The sequence below is a fragment of the Lytechinus pictus genome, chromosome 7 (assembly GCF_037042905.1).
Source record: "Lytechinus pictus isolate F3 Inbred chromosome 7, Lp3.0, whole genome shotgun sequence".
In the NCBI taxonomy this organism is placed as follows: domain Eukaryota; kingdom Metazoa; phylum Echinodermata; class Echinoidea; order Temnopleuroida; family Toxopneustidae; genus Lytechinus; species Lytechinus pictus.
Window position 1 is genome coordinate 35,752,416 of NC_087251.1, and position 19,427 is coordinate 35,771,842.

Consider the following 19,427-nt stretch of genomic DNA (forward strand, 5'->3'; position numbering starts at 1 on the left):
TAAATTGCCAAAATGTGCAATTACCAAAAAAGTGCCGTGACAAGTCGTCATTCGCTAAAACCAGAATGAAAATGCCTCGCTGATGTAGTCTCTTTGTTAAAATGTGAACCAGGGCGGTAGCACTGGTGAACCCTTCTTTTGGAATTCCCACTTCCTACCAGTTCGTACCATACCAATGCGAGAGTCAACACAAAACTATTATTTTGTTGTAGGCTTTATTTGTATTTCAATTCGGCTAAAACTATTACAGGCGTATGCTGTATTTCAATCTAACTATTATGTACATTGTACATCTTTCCAATATTTTATATTCATGAGTACGCCTTATACTATCCATTTGCCCCAGGTGCGGATCCAGGATTTTCAAGGGGGGGCACATTTTTCCGAGGAATAATTTGACTTTTCATCCACGAAAAAGTTTGACAAGCCAAAAAAATTATATATACATAATATATATATATATATAAATATATATATAAATATATATATATATATATATATTTAGATATATATATATATATATATATATATATATATATTTATTTATATATATTTATTTATATATACAGTATATATAAACACTCAAAAAAAGTTTGGAAATCTGAGTTTGGCCATTAATTTCTCCCAACTCCCAATTTTACACAATGCATATTTGACATCAATTAAAAGAAAATCTAATTCTCTTTGAAATGATACCATGATTGTTATGATCATGCCATCACGAAAAGAGCAGGATTCAAAAGTGTTGGATGATGTCTGAATTGAAAAGCTGCAAACGAGCAAAAAAAAGTTTGGAAATCTGAGTTTGGCCATTAATTTCTCCCAACTCCAAATTTTACACGTTGCATATTTAATATCATTTTAAAGATCATTTAATTCTCTTTAAAATGATACCATGCTTGTTATAATAATGCCATCACGAAAAGAAAAGGATTCAAAAGTGATGGATGAGGTCTGAATTGAAAAGCTGCAAAACGAGCAGAAATAGTCATGGAGGGTCAATACAGAACTTGATTCTTTTGTCTGTGTCAATAGAGATGAAAATCCATTCAAATCAAGCCCCTGCTTCTTCATTTTTTATGTTTTGTTGTGGTTTATGTAGTGATGGTTTGTTATGTGTTTGCTTGTGCAGAGGTGTGTTTGATTCCATGTTAATGTTGATGTTAAGGTGCATGAAAACAATTAAAAGAAACCGCTGAGAAACTCACTCATCACCACGGAAAAAAGAACAGTGACTTTCAATATTGTGTCATTTTGCAACTTTTGAATTTCGATCTTGCCCCACATTTCAAGGCACTGCACCTCCACGTGAACCATAATCATATCATATAGGTATCATTTTAAAGAGAATTAAATGATCTATTCATTGATATTAATAACACATTGATATTTACTAAAACCGAGGAGGAATTATCGATCAAAGTCAAAAGAAACCGCTGAGAAACTCACTCATCACCACGGAAAAAAGAACAGTGACTCTTAATATTGTGTCATTTTGCAACTTTTGAATTTTGACCTTGCCCTACATTTCAAGGCACTGCACCTCCACGTGAACCATAATCATATCATATAGGTATCATTTTAAAGAGAATTAAATGATCTATTCATTGATATTAATAACACATTGATATTTACTAAAACCGAGGAGGAATTATCGATCAAAGTCAAAAGAAACCGCTGAGAAACTCACTCATCACCACGTAAAAACGAACAGTGACTCTTAATATTGTGTCATTTTGGAACTTTTGAATTTTGACCTTGCCCTACATTTCAAGGCACTGCACCTCCATGTGAACCATAATTATATCATGTAGGGTATCATTCTAAAGAGAATTAAATGATTTATTCATTGACATTAATATCACTTTACTAAAACCGAGGAGGGATTATCGATCAAAGTCAGATTTCCAAACTTTTTTTGAGGAGTTTATATATATATATATGTGTGTGTGTGTGTGTGGGGATGAGTTTGTTTGTTTGTGTGATCGAGCGCCTTTGGAACGTTGATTCATGATTTTGCCCCCCCCCCCCTCCCAATCTGAAAAATGGATCGACGCCCCTGGACTCTAGATCTAGAAATCTATAGCCTAGCCCTAGGCCTAAGCTACTTTAAAAAAAAACATTTAAAAGCCCATGGAAGCCATTTTTTTTATCACAATTAACATCTAAAACCTTTTTTTTTTCTCTCTCTCTCTCTTTCGCTCTTTTGTATTCTTTATAATTTCTCTATCTCTCTCTTTAATCTCTTTCTGATTTTTCCCACTGTCTCTCACATTCATTTTCCCCACCGTCTCTCTCATTTTTTTCCCACTCTCTGTCTTTCTCATTCATTTTTCCCATTGTCTGTCCGACTGTCTCTCTCTCATTCATTTTCCCCGTGTGGGTCTCTTTCGTTTTCCCCTCCCTCTCTCATTTTCCCATTGTCTGTCTCTCATTTTTCTCACTGTCTGACTCATTTTTCTCACCACTGTTTCTGTCTCGCTCATTTTATCACCCCCCCCCTTCACTCTCACTTCTTTTCGACATCCCGCTGTACTTATATATGATTGAGCAACCTTTAATTTAAAAAGTACAAACAACCGCAGTCTAATGTACGTTGTAAGGTACATCATGTGCAATGTACTTACATATTTATTTCTGACCCAATACATGTAATGATAACATTTCTATATCACATCGCAATAATTGCCTCTTGATTGAAGTTCTTCCTCCAGTTCAACCCAAGATGCTTAACTTAATTGAACCTCCTATTTATATTGAACTGCTATGAATCAGTTGTTTAATATATTTTATCAATAAACTGCTTGGTTTTCAGTGTGAATAATAGGCAGTCTAACTGTACATACAAGAATTTTTTTTCAACATGTTTTTTTATTAAGGATTTCATTCAAATGGATTACATAAACTTCAGATAAATACAAAAAAATACAAATCTTCATTCATTTTGCATCAACAAGGATATGCAAAAAAAAAAATATATATATATTTACCAAAAACTGAAGCAAATAAGGACGGGATGAAATTCCTTAAAAATATACTTTTATATCTAAAAAAAAACTAACTAAACTGAGCCCCCAACCCTCTATGTATTTTAATAATTAATATTGAATTACTGAATGATTTGCATGAAAACAGAAATCAACATACATGTATCATAATTGCATCCCATTTTACATCAAGCTTCAACAAAACTTAACAGAATTATACACACACCCACCTTAACACCCACACACACATGCACATACCATGCATACGTAAACAAACATAATATATACAAATCTGCATATGAACGTTTACATTTTTTTGCGAAATAGGATACAGAAAGAAAACCTGCAAATCATATTGATACAAGATAAGGGGAAATGGAAAAGAACTAGTAAAAAGAGGAAAGAAAATCATCAACATTCACTCAAGGATTTACACTCGCACCACACTAGACGCATCCCACCTGTTCACATTCAAATCTCTTTTCACATTCAGTTCATCCCATTTCTGTAAATGTAAACTTAACTTGCCTGACTTCGTTGCCAGGCGAATGTCTTCCTCTATACAACCCGTAATATATTTTTGTATTTTAATGAATGACGGTACCTGGCCTTCAGCTCTGAAATAAAAAATTGCATATTTAATAAAAAGAATAACAGAATTGACACATTTGATTCTACAAGAATTTCCAGGTAATCCTAAGAATATTTTCCTCCAATTCAAAGTTCTTAATTCAACTAAACAAAAATTATCAATACAAAATTGCCACAGAGGTTTAACTTTTATGCAATCCATGAGTATATGAAAGTACGATTCAGTTTTTGTACAACAAAACGAGCAGTAATTATCTCCCACGAAACCAAATCTCATCAAATTTTCTTTTGTATATATTGCTCCATGTAGAAGCATAAACTGAATTCCCTTTGTTTTCTTATAGAAGTTGTACTCCTGATATATCCAAATAATTTACAAATTTCTGTATCAGTAAAATTAAAATCACTATGACTATCCTTGAGTGTTAATTTGTATAGTTTTTGTAGATTGGTAATAAACAAGTTATAAATTGTTTTTTATTTAATTACCTCAAAAGCTGTTTCCTGTTTTCCAATATTCATACTTATCCCAAAGTCTACGAAATCAATTTTTAAAACTTTATTGAACTATTAAAATGTTTCCAACATGTTGGTATAGCGTGCATAATATCTATTATTTGGAGTTGATTTGCGGTAATACTGAGATTTTGAAAAAAAGTCACAGGCTTCAAGTGGCCATTATCAAAAATTTGATCAACGCTAAATATTCCTTTATTGAAAAGATCATTGTCAAAAATCGTTTTACCTTTTATACAAATATGTTGATTATTGAATATAATAGGGTTAACCTCCTCTTCAGAATAACGATATTTCCTTAAGTCTTGCCAAGCCTTCATCATTTCTGAATAAAATTGTGGTATTTTTATATTTAATTTTGAAGTGTCAAAGTCACTTAGAAACAGAAATCTCCCCCAACTGATCGAAAACAAAAATCAAAATACAACTTCCATCCTGCATCCCGTTCTCCGTAAAGTAATCGTTTAAGCCACATAAAACGTTGAGACTTTACAAACAACTTAAAATTCATCATTTTTAAACCTCCTTGTGAGTAATCCTGGTACATTATAATTCTCTTTATCCGATCTTTTCCTGACCATAAAAAATCAAAATAATGTCACCCCCTACACACACACACACCTTGATAAAGAAAAAGGACTCCTACCCCCTGTAATGCCACAGGTAATTGCTGCTAGTGCAAAATAATGATTCTAAGCGGTGCACATTAGAAGAATAATATGATATAGGCAAGCATGTGAGCACAAAGATTTTGATTATGCTAATTTCAAGCTTTAGGTTGTGTAAAATATTTGATTTCTTTCTTCAAAATAAACTAGGAACTGAATTGAATTGAACGCCTCGCTGATCTCGACGAGACACCGTCTTTTTGTTTAAAGGTAAACCATGGCGGTATAGCAATGGTGAAACCTTCTTTGGGAATTCCCACTTCCTACTAGTTCGTACCATACCATGCGAGGGTCAACACATTTGCGCAATTTTTAGACGCCATTTTCGAGTCGTAAATTACCGGATAAATCATTTCCTTCTTCATCAGAATGGTTGTCTTTTCGCGTGTCTAAGACTTTATATACGATTCTGATTTGGGAATCTGATATAAATATGACGGTGTGGCTTCTGTTTAAGGTCATCTTTCATTTAAAATTGGATTTGTGGATAGATTGAGCATTACTTTGGCTGAGCAGTGCCGGATTCATACAGACCAATTTGACAGTCATTCATTTATGATCGGCAGCCTCTGGGGTAGATGGTAGACCGGGATCAATCTATCAATCACAAAAGTAAGTTATTAAGGGATTATATAGATCATTATTATCATTCTATAATAATTATTTAGAGGGTTGCACACACTATAATGATTTTTAAGTTGATCCCTCCATTTTCTCAGATCTTTATAATGTTTATGATAACTTGCTTTTATAATACTTTGTTTTACTTCTGAATACTGTACCTACCTCTTTCTATATTGTTTGTTTAAGTTTCATTTCCAAATGTCATTGTGATTATATACGACCATTTTATTTTGTTCAGTTGAAAATAAAATAAAACATTTTGAATTTGAATATGTCTTGCTCCTAGGCTCCTAGCTTGATAATAACATTTACAATTAGACACTTTCAAGAGATTAAACACTTGCGTATACCTGACGGGACAGGAGACTGCTAGAGCCCCTCCCCCAAACACACGCACACAAACACAAGTTTTGTTTAATTTTTCGCCTCCGTCGTCGTTTTTTTTTCCCCTCTTTGCCCCTCCTCACGAAGTTTTTTTTCAGGTACGCCACGGAACCATTTTTTTTCAGGATATTCGTGATAATGATATTCGTTTGCATGTAAAATAATGACATCTTTTTTAATTTCTGTCGTAATTCCACAAAAGTTATAAGCACAATACATCTTCAATGAATCACAATATGTTACATTGACAACAATTCCGCAATTACAAGGATGAATCAAACCTTGTTTAACGTTTTCATGAGGAAAGAAATTAAGACATTTCATATGATAATAATAGAAAAAAATAAAGTGAGTGATAACATCGTCTCTCCATTTGCATAATTATCATTGTGGTTGAGTTGCGTATTTAACTAATTGTTCTGTGAAAAAGAAGTTTATGGTATAATGTCATTATTTTTAAATCAATATCGATTTAAATGAATTTTTCAGCAAAATGCTTTGAGATTCTCTTTCTTCAAATCATATCTTGGCTTGGGTGAACTTGACAGCTAAAGATTGATACCCATTTTTTTTTTGTCCACAATACCATCCTCTTTTGTTGTAGACCCACTCTATATCGGGATGGGTGAAGGTAGAATTTGGCACAATATTTTATTCTCTATAAATAGGTGTTCGAAGTCTGCAAAATAGGTTCTCCATAATTTACTATATGTGACTTGATTTGCATTACTATTTTGTCAAAACTATTACAGGTTTATTCTGGTATTTAATCAAAACAACAGGGTAATTGTATACCTTTCTAATATTTTATATTCATCAGTACGTCTTATGCTATTTGCCATTATTATGATTGTGTAGGCGCGGTTCTAGATTTAAGATTTTGGTGGGGCTTGAGAAATCTTCGATGTTGATTTATTCAGTACATTGGAAATGGCCCATCGTGGGCAGCACTATCCTGATCTGACCAAGCCGCTAGTCCCCGCCCCAGCCCCCCAAAATCCCTAATATTATGCGACGGAGCGTATCGACCGAGCCAAAAAAAAAATCACAATTTTGAAATGCTTGAGTATGTTGAGAACGTTTTTCATAACCATTTAATCTACTTGTGTAACACCAATCAGGTCGTGAGTGCTGTTATACACGTTGACACTGGCGTACATAACAAAATAAAAAATAAAAATCGCACGACCAAGAAAAAAAAAGAGAAAAGGAAAAAAAAATAAGGGTGAAATATGATATCATTTTATGATATTATGTCAAAATCTATCACAAAATTTGATTTTTGTAATAAAAATTGCTAAATGTTTGCTCGCTCGCTTCGCTCTCTTGCAACTTTATATATATATATATATATATAAATATATATATATAAATCTTACGCAATACGCCATATCGAACCCCTAAATTTTTTTCTCATTACGCCGCTGCACGTAGGTGAAGGCATGTGATTTCACTTAAGGATATCCAAGGGGACAATAAAGAAGGGGGCATCCAAGCGTTTCATATACTATACTCATACGAGTGAAAAGGCCTATGATACTACTTGGAAGTATGGAATTATGAGAGACCTTTTCAATCTTGGGTTGAGGGGCAGGTTGCCCATTTTCATTCAGAATTTTCTTTCGAATCGTGTGTTTCGAGTCCGCCTTGGGTCAACTTTTTCAGAATTACACAATCAGGAAATGGGTGTTCCTCAAGGTAGCATACTTTCTGTTACTTTGTTCTTATTGAAGATCAATAGCATTGTTGACGTTGTAAATCCTAGGTTTGATAAGTTCTTGTTTGTGGACGACTTTTGTATCTCTTGTTCGTCACGAAGTATGTCGACCATTGAAACAATATTACAAAATTGTCTAAATAGAATTGAAAGGTGGGCAGATGAGAATGGTTTCCGCTTTTCAAAAACCAAGACAGTTTGTGTACATTTTTGTACTAAACGATCAGTACATCCAGATCCTAAAATTAGAATAAATGGCTCTATCATTCCTGTAGTTCAACAAACTAAATACCTAGGCTTAATCTTTGATAATAAATTCAATTTTAAAGCTCATATTGATTATGTAAGACAAAAGTGTCATAAAGCTTTAAATCTTTTGAAGGTTGTGTCCAAAATGGATTGGGGTGCTGATCGCATTGTCCTTCTCCGTTTATATAGATCTTTAGTTAGATCTAAGCTTGATTATGGCAGTGCAGTTTATAGTTCCGCTCGAAAGTCATATCTTGAAAAATTGAAACCCATACAGAATCAAGGACTTCGACTTTGTCTAGGAGCATTTCGTACATCTCCTATGGAGAGTCTTTATGTGGAGGCTAATGAACCCCCCTTACATCTAAAGCCCCAGTCACATATAGAGCCCGGACCACCCCGGACCATCCCGGATCTGATCCGGGGTGGTCCGTGTTGGTCCTTGAACGTCCGGGAGGCCAACACGGCAGTTTTTGACTGTCAAAAACATCCGGCGTCATCCGTGGACTGCCGGGTTGGCAAAGCCATCCGGGATGGTCCGTGTAGGTTCGTGTGGCTGCCGTGTAGGTCCGTGTAGCTGCCGTGTAGGTCCGTGTGGCTGCCTGGAGTATCCTTGGCAGTCCGTGTTCTTTTTTCCCATCAAATCTTTACAACGCTATTTACTTTATGAACTTTTCAGGAGTTGTTAAACAGTTGACACAAACATGCTTAATTTATTTATGATTAAATGGATGATTTAACGATTCAGGATATTTTCTTACGCTTTGGAGATTGGCCCCAACCTAATATTTGTAAATTTAGTGCATGTATCAATAATTCTTTAATTTTTTTTTAATATTTACCCCAACTTTGTCTGTTATTACTATTTCACATTTCATTTTCTTAAAATAAATGTTATGTACCTGTTACATCAAAATTGTACATTAAGTTTTATACTACTGCCTTGCATCGACAGTTATGCGTCATGACCTGGGCCTATCTAATTTTTATTATGTTTTCTAGTGACTTTGTAAATTTCTTTCCTTTATTGTGATTTCAATAAAGTTATATCAAATCAAATCGAAATTAAATTTGTCGTTCAATATTTAAAGTACTCAACTACTGTTAAAACGGTAAACTGCGTTGTATGAAAAACAGCGTTTTTACTGGTTAAGGAAGTTTTAAGTTTTGATATCTTTTTTTAAAAACAACATAATATAATGTTGCGACAAGGATAATAAAAAATAAATAAATATCAGCTCATTATTATGAGCAGATTTTCATTTGCCGTGCTGGTCAATATAGCTGCCGTGTTGGTCCTTGAGCTGACGTGTTGGTCCGTGTAGCTGACGTGTTGGTCCGTGTAGCTGACGTGTTGGTCCGTGTTGGTGACGTGTAGGTCCGTGTTGCTGACGTGTTGGTCCGTGTTGGTCCTTGTAGCTGACGGGTTGGTCCGTGTAGCTGACGTGTTGGTCCGTGTTGCTGACGTGTAGGTCCGTGTTGCTGACGTGTAGGTCCGTGTTGACGACGTGCTCTGCCGGCATGGTCCGTGTAGATCCGTGTGAAGATGCCGTGTAGATGCCGTGTTTACAGTCATCAACGCTTAATCCGGGGCAAAACGATCCCGGACCTCCCCGGATCATGCCGGCATTGCCGTGTTGATCCGTGAGGATCCGTGTCTATATGTGACTGGGGCTTAAGGTACGAAAAGCTCTCTTTACACTATGCGATAAAGCTAAAAAATAACTCTCATAATCCGACATATGATTGTACATTCACGCCACGATATATTAATTTTTATACTAGTAAACCATCAGCCATCAAAACTTTTGGTTTTACGTACTAAAGAAGCTTTAACACATATACTGGATGCTACTAACGTAGCTCCTTCCTTGATATCTAATATTCCACCATGGATGATTGCTGAACCAGTAATTGATTTTACACTAAGAACATATAAAAAGGGTTTTACAAGTGATTTAGTTTTCCTAAATAAATTTGGAGAAATAATACATAAATATAGTAATTATCGTGCAATCTATACAGATGGATCAAAACACCAGAATAAAGTAGGTGCGGCTTGTATAAGTGGTCCTATACAAAGACAAGTTAGATTGCCAGATAGTTCTTCCATATATACTGCTGAGTTATTAGCTTTGAAAATGGCTTTAGGTGTTGTAGAAAACTGTGTCGGTAGACTTTTTGTTATTTATACAGATTCTTTGTCTTCTTTAACGGCATTACAAAATAGAAATCATAAACATCCTTATATTGTTCAGTTATTGGAAATTCTGTATAAAATCAATACACTAGGTAAAAGAATAATAGTTGTTTGGATACCAAGCCATACAGGTATTCAAGGTAATGAAAAAGCTGATAAGTTAGCCAAAGAAGCTTTAGATCTGGATATAACAGAAATACAGATACCTTACACTGATCTAAAATCAAAGGTTAATACTTATATTAGAAATAAATGGCAAACATCATGGGATCTAAATCCTAATAATAAACTCCATCAACACCAACCAAGACTTGAATGACAAAATACTCTTCCATTAGCTAAACGACGGGAAGACGTCGTATTGACCCGTGCTCGTATTGGACATTCTCACTTAACACATGCATATTTACTTGCAGGAGAAAATCCACCTCAATGCATATCATGTAATTGTACACTTACAGTTAAACACATCCTCATTGAATGTGCTGATTTTGCACATATTCGTACTAACTTTTATGATGTTTCTGACCTTAAGACATTATTTAGAGATATTTCACGATTATGTATTGTAAATTTCGTAAAGGAGATCAATCTTTTTATTAGATTTTAGGTGGGAAACCGTTTGAATCCCAATAACAACAGGTATACCCTTGGGCATGGTATTTTATTCCAATTGTCTATAGTCTTTCGGAGGAGACTCTAAGCCGTCGGTCCCGTGTAAAGGAGAGTCACACCATTTGCACGTTAAAAAACCTACTCCTCTTTTCGTAAAGAGTAGGGAAGTTATCCCGGGGAAGTAGTTAACGTATTAATTTATTACTGATAATTACTAATTTATAATCCTGTTCCTTTGTAAAGTTGCATTAGGGTAATTTGTACTGTATTATAGTAACCTTTCCAGATTAACTGTCCGACACTTATATGACACGCATGTGTTGATAGTGTCGTTAATTTTTTATCAATCAATCAATCAATTATCAACCTCTGAAATTGAAACAAAATTGAAACAGATGTTCAAATTAAAACGTGTGATATTCTTTGTTAAGCACTGCAGGAAACAACATATGTCACTATCATATAAATAAAGTGAGGTGTCAGAGAAAAACTCCACCCAAGAATCATTGATTACGAGAATGGCGGTAGTATTATGGCCCTATATCTATAAAAAGGGAGTTTCGCAATCGCGACGGGGAGGGATTCTACAACATAGAAAATCTATTGTCAAAATCCTAATAGCAGTTCCGTCCTGGGGATTGTTTCATGGAGGGACTTGTCGGACGTTTTATCTGAAAAGCCCTGAAAAGTTACCATTTGAACTGTGCTTCTCAGCCAATCAAAATCAATGAAAGTTGTCCGATCTGACAACTTGTCGGACAAAAATACTGATGAAACACTCCTCTGGACTCTGGACAAGCGACATATTCGCAATTTTCCATCAGCTTAGAATCTTAAAACGATCAGTTGTCCCGTTTCACCAATTTTCGACAAAGAGCTCTCAGCTGTTCATTGTGATTTGACGAGCATTTTCAATAGATTTTTCCCTGTTGTAGAATCCGTCCCCGTAGCGTTGTCTGAAACTCTTTAATGATACCGAGGCATAATATCACCCCCTGTTGCACCCACAAATGTAATAACGCCCACAAATGTAATAACACTTTACCCACAAATGTAATAAATTCACCCACAAATGTAATAATGCACTTTACCCACAAATGCAATAATTTTTGATCGCCCACAAATGTGATAATGACTTTACCCACGAATGTAATAAATTTAAAGGGATTTTTGGAAAATCCGTTCTAAACTGAAATCCTATAGTAATACGTTCATATAGCACAAAAGTGCAAAGTCTTTTTTCCAGACCCGGTTAACTCAAAATTTGTAATATAATTCCAAAGTCTTTTTTCCAGACCCGGTTGTTTCAAAAATCATAATATAAGTCCAAAGTCTTTTTTCCAGACCCGGTTGTTTCAAAAATTATAATTTAAGTGCAAAGTCTTTTTTCCAGACCCGGTTATTTCAAAAATTAATATAAGTCCCAACTAAGATACGATAATGAGATTCCAGTGGAATAAAAATGAGAATCGAGCTTAGTCTTTTCTCCAGACCCAGTTAATTAAAACTGGTGGAATTAATGTCTTTGTTGTTGTTTTAACTTATACGGCGCGTATTGTGAATAAATGCGCTAAGATAATTGAGAATCAAGCATAGTCTTTTCTCCAGACCCGGTAACTAAAAACTAAAACCCTATAGTAATGCTTTCATATAGTTGCAAAAGTGCTAAGTCTTTTTATTCCAGACACGGTTAATTCAAAAATTGTAATATAAGTCCAAAGTCTTTTTTCCAGACCCGGTTGTTTCAAAAATTATTATTTAAGTCGAAAGTCTTTTTTCCAGACCCGGTTATTTCAAAAAATATAATATAAGTCCAAACTAAGATACGATAATGATATTCCAGTGGAATAAAAATGAGAATCGAGCTTAGTCTTTTCTCCAGACCCAGTTAATTAAAACTGGTGGAATTAATGTCTTTGTTGTTGTTTTAACTTATACGGCGCATATTGAGAATATATGCGCAAAGAGTAAATTCAGAATCAAACATAGTCTTTTCTCCAGACACGGTTACTAAAAACTAAAACCCTATAGAAATGCGTTGATATAGCACAAAAGTGCAAAGCCTTTTTCCAGACCCAGTTAATCAAAAAAATATAATATAAGTCCAAAGTCTTTTTTCCAGACACGGTTGTTTCAAAAATTATAATATAAGTTCAGTCTTTTTTCCAGACCCGGTTATTTCAAAAATTATAATATAAGTCAATACTAAAATACCATAAGGATATTCCAGTGGAAAAAAATGAAAATCGAGCTTAGTCTTTTCTCCAAACCTTGTTATTCCAAAATTATAAATAACAATACAACAACAACAAAAACAGTATAAAGACCCCATAATCTTATTAATGCTGGATAACATGGACATATATCGTAGTCTTTCAGCCAGACCCAGTTATTTTTTTTCTTCAAAATAACGCTAATAGTAATAATAAAAAAAACCTCCAAAGCTAAGACCAAACAATCCTTCAACCTGTTTTAAAAAGAGGTTTAGAGCGTTGTCTTTATTCCAGACCTTTAGAGCGTTGTCTTTATTCCAGACCTTATCATTAAAAAATTATGAAAATAAAATCTACTAACGTACGACCCTATCATATTCTTGTGGAATAACACGAGTTTTAAAACGTACTCTTTCCTCCAGACCCGGTTATTTAAGAAATAAATTTAAAAAACTTCAAATCTAAGACCAATCTTCAAAAGTTGCACCTAGTAAAAAAATATGTCTTTACCCCACACCAATTTTTTTTTAAATAATACTAAGACCCCTACAAAACATTGTAATAATGAATGGGTAAAGCAAACATCCTTTCTCCAAACTTGGTTATTATTTGAAAAAAATAAAATAGTTAAAAAAATATTCTAAAACGAATACCCAATAATCTAATTACTGTGGAATAACATGAAGATCGATTGTAGACTTTCCTCCAGACACAGTTATTTCAAGAATAAAAAGCAATAAATCCCAACCCCCAACAACGAATCTAAAAACCAACAATCCGCCAAATTAGGACCATGTAGAAAATCACATGTTTAGAGCGTTGTCTTACCTGACCCAGTCATTTAAAAAATAATCTAAACCTTAAAACATAAGACTTTGTCATATTCTTATTCCTGTGGAATAACACGAGTATTATGCTTATTCTTTCGTCTATACCCGGTTATTTAAAAGATTTTTTTTTTTTTATTTAAAAAATTAAAAAAATCAAAGCTAAGACCAATTTTCATAATTATAATTATGAAGATTGGTCTTGGCTTTGATTTTTTTTTCAATATTATTATAAACCCAACTCAGTTCTCTTAAAAATACAAATTAAGCGAAACATTAATTTTAAAACTTAGACCCCTGCATCTTCCAAACTATAAAAACCCTGTGATAACGCATACCACAAAAACGACAAATTAATCATAGGCGTAAATATTCATATCTGAATGATACGCGCCTTTAAACCCAAAATAACAACAACGTTATTCTACATCAATGATATTGTGGGGTCTCTGTTAATATTGTTTGTTTGTTTTTATTGTTTCTTATAATTCCCTATTTTGAAATAACTGGAGCAAAGACTACACCATATTTCCATGCTATTCAATGTTGATAACATTACAGGGTCTTTGTTTTGTTGTTGTGTTTTTAATGATTTTTATAACTGGGTCTGGATGAAAGACTACGCTATATTTTCAAGTTATTCAACATCAATGAGATTGTAGGGTCTTTTTTAATATTGTTCTTTATGATTTGCTATTTTGAAATAACCGGGGTTGGAACAAAGACTACACCATATTTCGATGCTGATTCCCATATTTCGCTGATCCCTGTGTTTTTCCATTAATTTTTCCCGTTTTTGCTCTTTGCTATTTTTCCAGGTTCTTTAAATTTGTGATTTATCAGGGAGGATTCCGATTTTTTTAGTTTAAAAAACGGGGGAAAAGGGAAAAAAAGTGGTAAAAAGGAGAAGAAGAAAAGAAAGAAAAAAAGGAAGAGGACAGGGGAAAAAAGGGGAAAAAGGGAGAAGAGAGAGAGGAAGAAGAAGGAGGAAGAAAGAAGTTTTTTTCCCCCCTTTCTTACCCTTTGCTAATTATCCGAGTTCTTTAATTTGGTGATTTGTCAGGGGGGACAGAAAGGAGATAAGGATGAAGAGAGAAGTTTCGTTGTTTACTTGTTGGTTTGTTTGGTTTTGTTTTCAAGTTTTGTTTTTGTTTGTTTTTTGCACTTTCATCCCATACTTTAGTTTTCGGTGTCCCGTCCCTGAAGTTTTATCAGGCCACGAATCTAGTTTACTTTTGTTTTCTCTGTTGCAGCTTACTGTAGCAGAAAAAAATTACACGCGCTGGAAGAAACAGAACGCATACAAAAGAAAAAAATTAATAAAGAAAGAAAAAAAGAAAAGAAAAAAGAAAAAGAATAGAAAAAAAATAAGAGGGAAAAAGACAAAAAAGAAGAAAAATGAGAAGAAAAGAAAACAGAAGAAAAGAAAAATAAGAAAAGAAAAGGAAAAAAGGAAAAAGAAGGGGAAAAAAGAAAATAAAAGAAAAGGAAGGAAAAAGAAAAAAAAAGAGAGAGAAGAAAAAAAAGGATGGAAAAGGAAAAAAAGTAATAAGCTATTGAAAATGAACAAAAGCTGTGGCAAAAATAGTCAATCCTGACTGGTTGCCAACCAAGGAAAGAAGAAGAAGAAGAAGCTGTTCAATGTTGAAAAGATTGCGGGGCCTGTTTTTGGTTGTTGTTGTTGTTGTTTTGTTTTTGAATGATTTTTTTTATAACTGGGTCTGGAGGAAAGAATATGATATATTTACATTTTGTTCAACATCAATAAGGTTGTTGGGTCTTTTTTTTTTATTATTATTATTTGCTATTTGAAATATTTGGGTCTGAAGAAAAGACTACGCTAAACTTCTATGTTTATAACAACAAAAATAAGACAAATTAATCATAGGCGTAAATATTCATATCTGAATGATAAGCGCCTTTAAACCCAAGATAACAACAACGTTATTCAACATTAAGAAGAATTAATTTTGGGATCTTTATTTGGAAAATTGTTTAAATGTTTTTATAACTGGGTCTGGGGAAAAAAGACTGTGACTTTGCGCTATATGAACGCATTACTATAGGGTTTTAGTTTAATAATAATAATATAGGGTATTTATATTGCGCACATATCCACCATGTTAGGTGCTCAAGGCGCTCCTATATTACCCGGCTAAGCTAGGCGTTCATAGCGCACACTTCCTACCGGTACCCATTTACCTCACCTGGGTTGAGTGCAGCACTCTGTTTAGAACAGATTCGCCAAAAATCCCTTCAAATTTATAACATTTGTGGGTTTGTGGGCGATCAAAAATTATTACATTTGTGGGTAAAGTGCATTATTATATTTGTGGGTAAAGGGTTTGAGTTTTTAGTTTTAAGTAACCGGGTCTGGAGAAAAGACTATGCTTGATTCTCAATTATCTTAGCGCATTTATTCACAATACGCGCCGTATAAGTTAAAACAACAACAAAGACATTAATTCCACCAGTTTTAATTAACTGGGTCTGGAGAAAAGACTAAGCTTGATTCTCATTTTTATTCCACGGGAATATCATTATCGTATCTTAGTTTGGACTTATATTATAATGTTCAAAATAACCGGGTCTGGAAAAAAGACTTTGCACTTATATTATAATTTTTGAAATAACTGGGTCTGGAAAAAAGAATTTGGACTTATATTATAATTTTTGAAACAACCGGGTCTGGAAAAAAGACTTTGAACTTATATTATAATTTTTGAATTAACCGAGTCTGGAAAAAAGACTTAGCACTTTTGCACTATATGAAAGCATTACTATAGGGTTTTAGTTTTTAGTTACCGGGTCTGGAGAAAAGAATATGCTTGATTCTCAATTATCTTAGTACATTCATTCACAATACGCGCCGTATAAGTTAAAACAACTACAAAGACATTAATTCCACCAGTTTTAATTAACTGGGTCTGGAGAAAAGACTAAGCTCGATTCTCATTTTTATTCCACTGGAATATCATTATCGTATCTTAGTTTGGACTTATATTATAATTTTTGAAATAACCAGGTCTGGAAAAAAGACTTTGCACTTATATTATAATTGTTTAAACAACCGGGTCTGGAAAAAGACTTTGGACTTATGTCATAATTTTTTAATTAACCGGGTCTGGAAAAAAGACTTTGCACTTTTGGGCTATATGAACGTATTACTATAGGATTTTAGTTTAGAACGGATTCGCCAAAAATCCCTTCAAATTGATTACATTTGTGGGTAAAGTCATTATTACATTTGTGGGCGATCAAAAATTATTTCATTTGTGGGTAAAGTGCATTATTACATTTGTGGGTAAAGTGTTATTACATTTATGGGCGTTATCACATTTGTGGGTAAAGTGTTATTACATTTGTGGGCGTTATTACATTTGTGGGCGATTATTACATTTGTGGGTGTCACACCCCCCCCCCACACACACACCTTGATAAAGAAAAAGGACTCCTACCCCTGTGCTGCCACATGTAATTGCTGCTAGTGCAAAATAATGATTCTAAGCGGTGCACATTAGAAGAATAATATGATATAGGCAAGCATGTGAGCACAAAGATTTTGATTATGCTAATTTCAACCTTTAGGTTGTGTAAAATATTTGATTTCTTTCTTTAAAAAAAAACTAGGAACTGAATTGAATTGAACGCCTAGCTGATCTCGACGAGACACCGTCTTTTTGTTTAAAGGTAAACCATGGCGGTATAGCAATGGTGAAACCTTCTTTGGGAATTCCCACTTCCTACTAGGTCGTACCATACCAATGCGAGGGTCAACACATTTGTGCAATTTTTAGACGCCATTTTCGAGTCGTAAATTACCGGAGAAATCATTTCCTTCTTCATCAGAATGGTTGCCTTTTCGCGTGTCTAAGACTTTATATATGATTCTGATTCGGGAATCTGATATAATTATGACGGTGTGGCTTCTGTTTAAGGCCATCTTTCATTTAAAATTGGATTTGTGGATAGATTGAGCATTACTTTGGCTGAGCAGTGCCAGATTTATACAGACCGATTTGACAGTCATTCATTTATGATCGGCAGCCTCTGGGGTAGGTGGTAGACCGGGATCAATCTATCAATCACAAAAGTAAGTTATTAAGGGATTATATAGATCATTATTATCATTCTACAATAATTATTTAGAGGGTTGCACACACTATAATGATTTTTAAGTTGATCCCTCCATTTTCTCAGATCTTTATAATGTTTATGATAACTTGCTTTTATAATACTTTGTTTTACTTCTGAATACTGTACCTACCTCTTTCCATATTGTTTGTTTAAGTTTCATTTCCAAAAGTCATTGTGATTATATACGACCATTTTATTTTGTTCTGTTGAAAATGAAATAAAACATTTTGAATTCGAATATGTCTTGCTCCTAGCTTGAGAATAACATTTACAATTAGACACTTTCAAGAGATTAAACACTTGCGTATACCTGACGGGACAGGAGACTGCTAGAGCCCCTCCCCCAAACACACGCACACAAGTTTTGTTTAATTTTTCGCCTCCGTCGTCGTTTTTTTTTCCCTCTTTGCCCCTCCTCACGAAGTTTTTTTTCAGGTACGCCACGGAACCAATTTTTTCAGGATATTCGTGATAATGATATTCGTTTGCATGTAAAATAATGACATCTTTTTTAATTTCCGTCGTAATTTCACAAAAGTTATAAGCACAATATATCTTCAATGAATCACAATATGTTACATTGACAACAATTCCGCAATTACAAGGATGAATCAAACCTTGTTTAACGTTTTCATGAGGAAAGAAATTAAGACATTTCATATGATAATAATAGAATAAAATAAAGTGAGTGATAACATCGTCTCTCCATTTGCATAATTATCATTGTGGTTGAGTTGTGTATTTAACTAATTGTTCTGTGAAAAAGAAGTTTATGGTATAATGTCATTATTTTTAAATCAATATCGATTTAAATGAATTTTTCAGCAAAATGCTTTGAGATTCTCTTTCTTTCAATCATATTTTGGCTTGGGTGAACTTGACAGCTAAAGATTGATACCCATTTTTTTGTCCACAAAACCATCCTCTTTTGTTGTAGACCCACTCTATCTCGGGATGGGTGAAGGTAGAATTTGGCACAATATTTTATTTTCTGTAAATAGATGTACGAAGTCTGCAAAATAGGTCCTCCATAATTTACTATATGTGACTTGATTTGCATTACTATTATGTCAAAACTATTACAGGTTTATTCTGGTATTTAATCAAAACATTGGGGTCATTGTATACCTTTCTAATATTTTATGTTCATCAGTACGTCTTATGCTATTTGCCCTTATTATGATTGTGTAGGCGCGGTTCTAGATTAAAGATTTTGGTGGGGCTTGAGAAATTTTCTGATGTTGGTTTATTCAGTACATCGGAAATGGCCCATCGTGGGCAGCACTATCCTGATCTGACCAAGCCACTAGTCCCCGCCCCAGCCCCCCAAAATCCCTAATATTATGCGACGGAGCGTATCGACCGAGCCCCAAAAAAAATCACAATTTTGAAATGCTTGAGTATGTTGAGAACGTTTTTCATAACCATTTAATCTACTTGTGTAACACCAATCAGGTCGTGAGTGCTGTTATACACGTTGACACCGGCGTACATAGCAAAATAAAAAATAAAAATCGCACCAACCCCCTTCAAAATGATTTCAGGGAATTTAATGACCGAGGGAAGATTTTCGAGGTGAAGTCAAGCATTTGGAGTAATTAATTATGAACTTCCAAAATTGTAAATCTACAATATGTTTAAATTCCTGAATATAGAATAAGCAACATGCAGAAAGGCTGCAAAAGAATATAATTTAGTC

At 34.0% G+C, this 19,427-nt stretch overlaps 1 protein-coding gene across 2 annotated transcripts in view; it reads left to right on the top strand.

The window, feature by feature from the left end:
• LOC135154767 (dihydroxyacetone phosphate acyltransferase-like) overlaps nt 1-5,370 on the top strand; it is an 88,571-nt gene extending 83,201 nt beyond the window's left edge. For both annotated transcript variants that reach the window (XM_064102582.1, XM_064102583.1), the window contains exon 15: nt 5,254-5,370. In XM_064102582.1, coding sequence (XP_063958652.1) covers nt 5,254-5,258 — 5 coding nt within the window. In that variant the 3' untranslated portion in view covers nt 5,259-5,370. The remainder of the gene's footprint in view (nt 1-5,253) is intronic.
• Nucleotides 5,371-19,427: the final 14,057 nt, after the last annotated feature.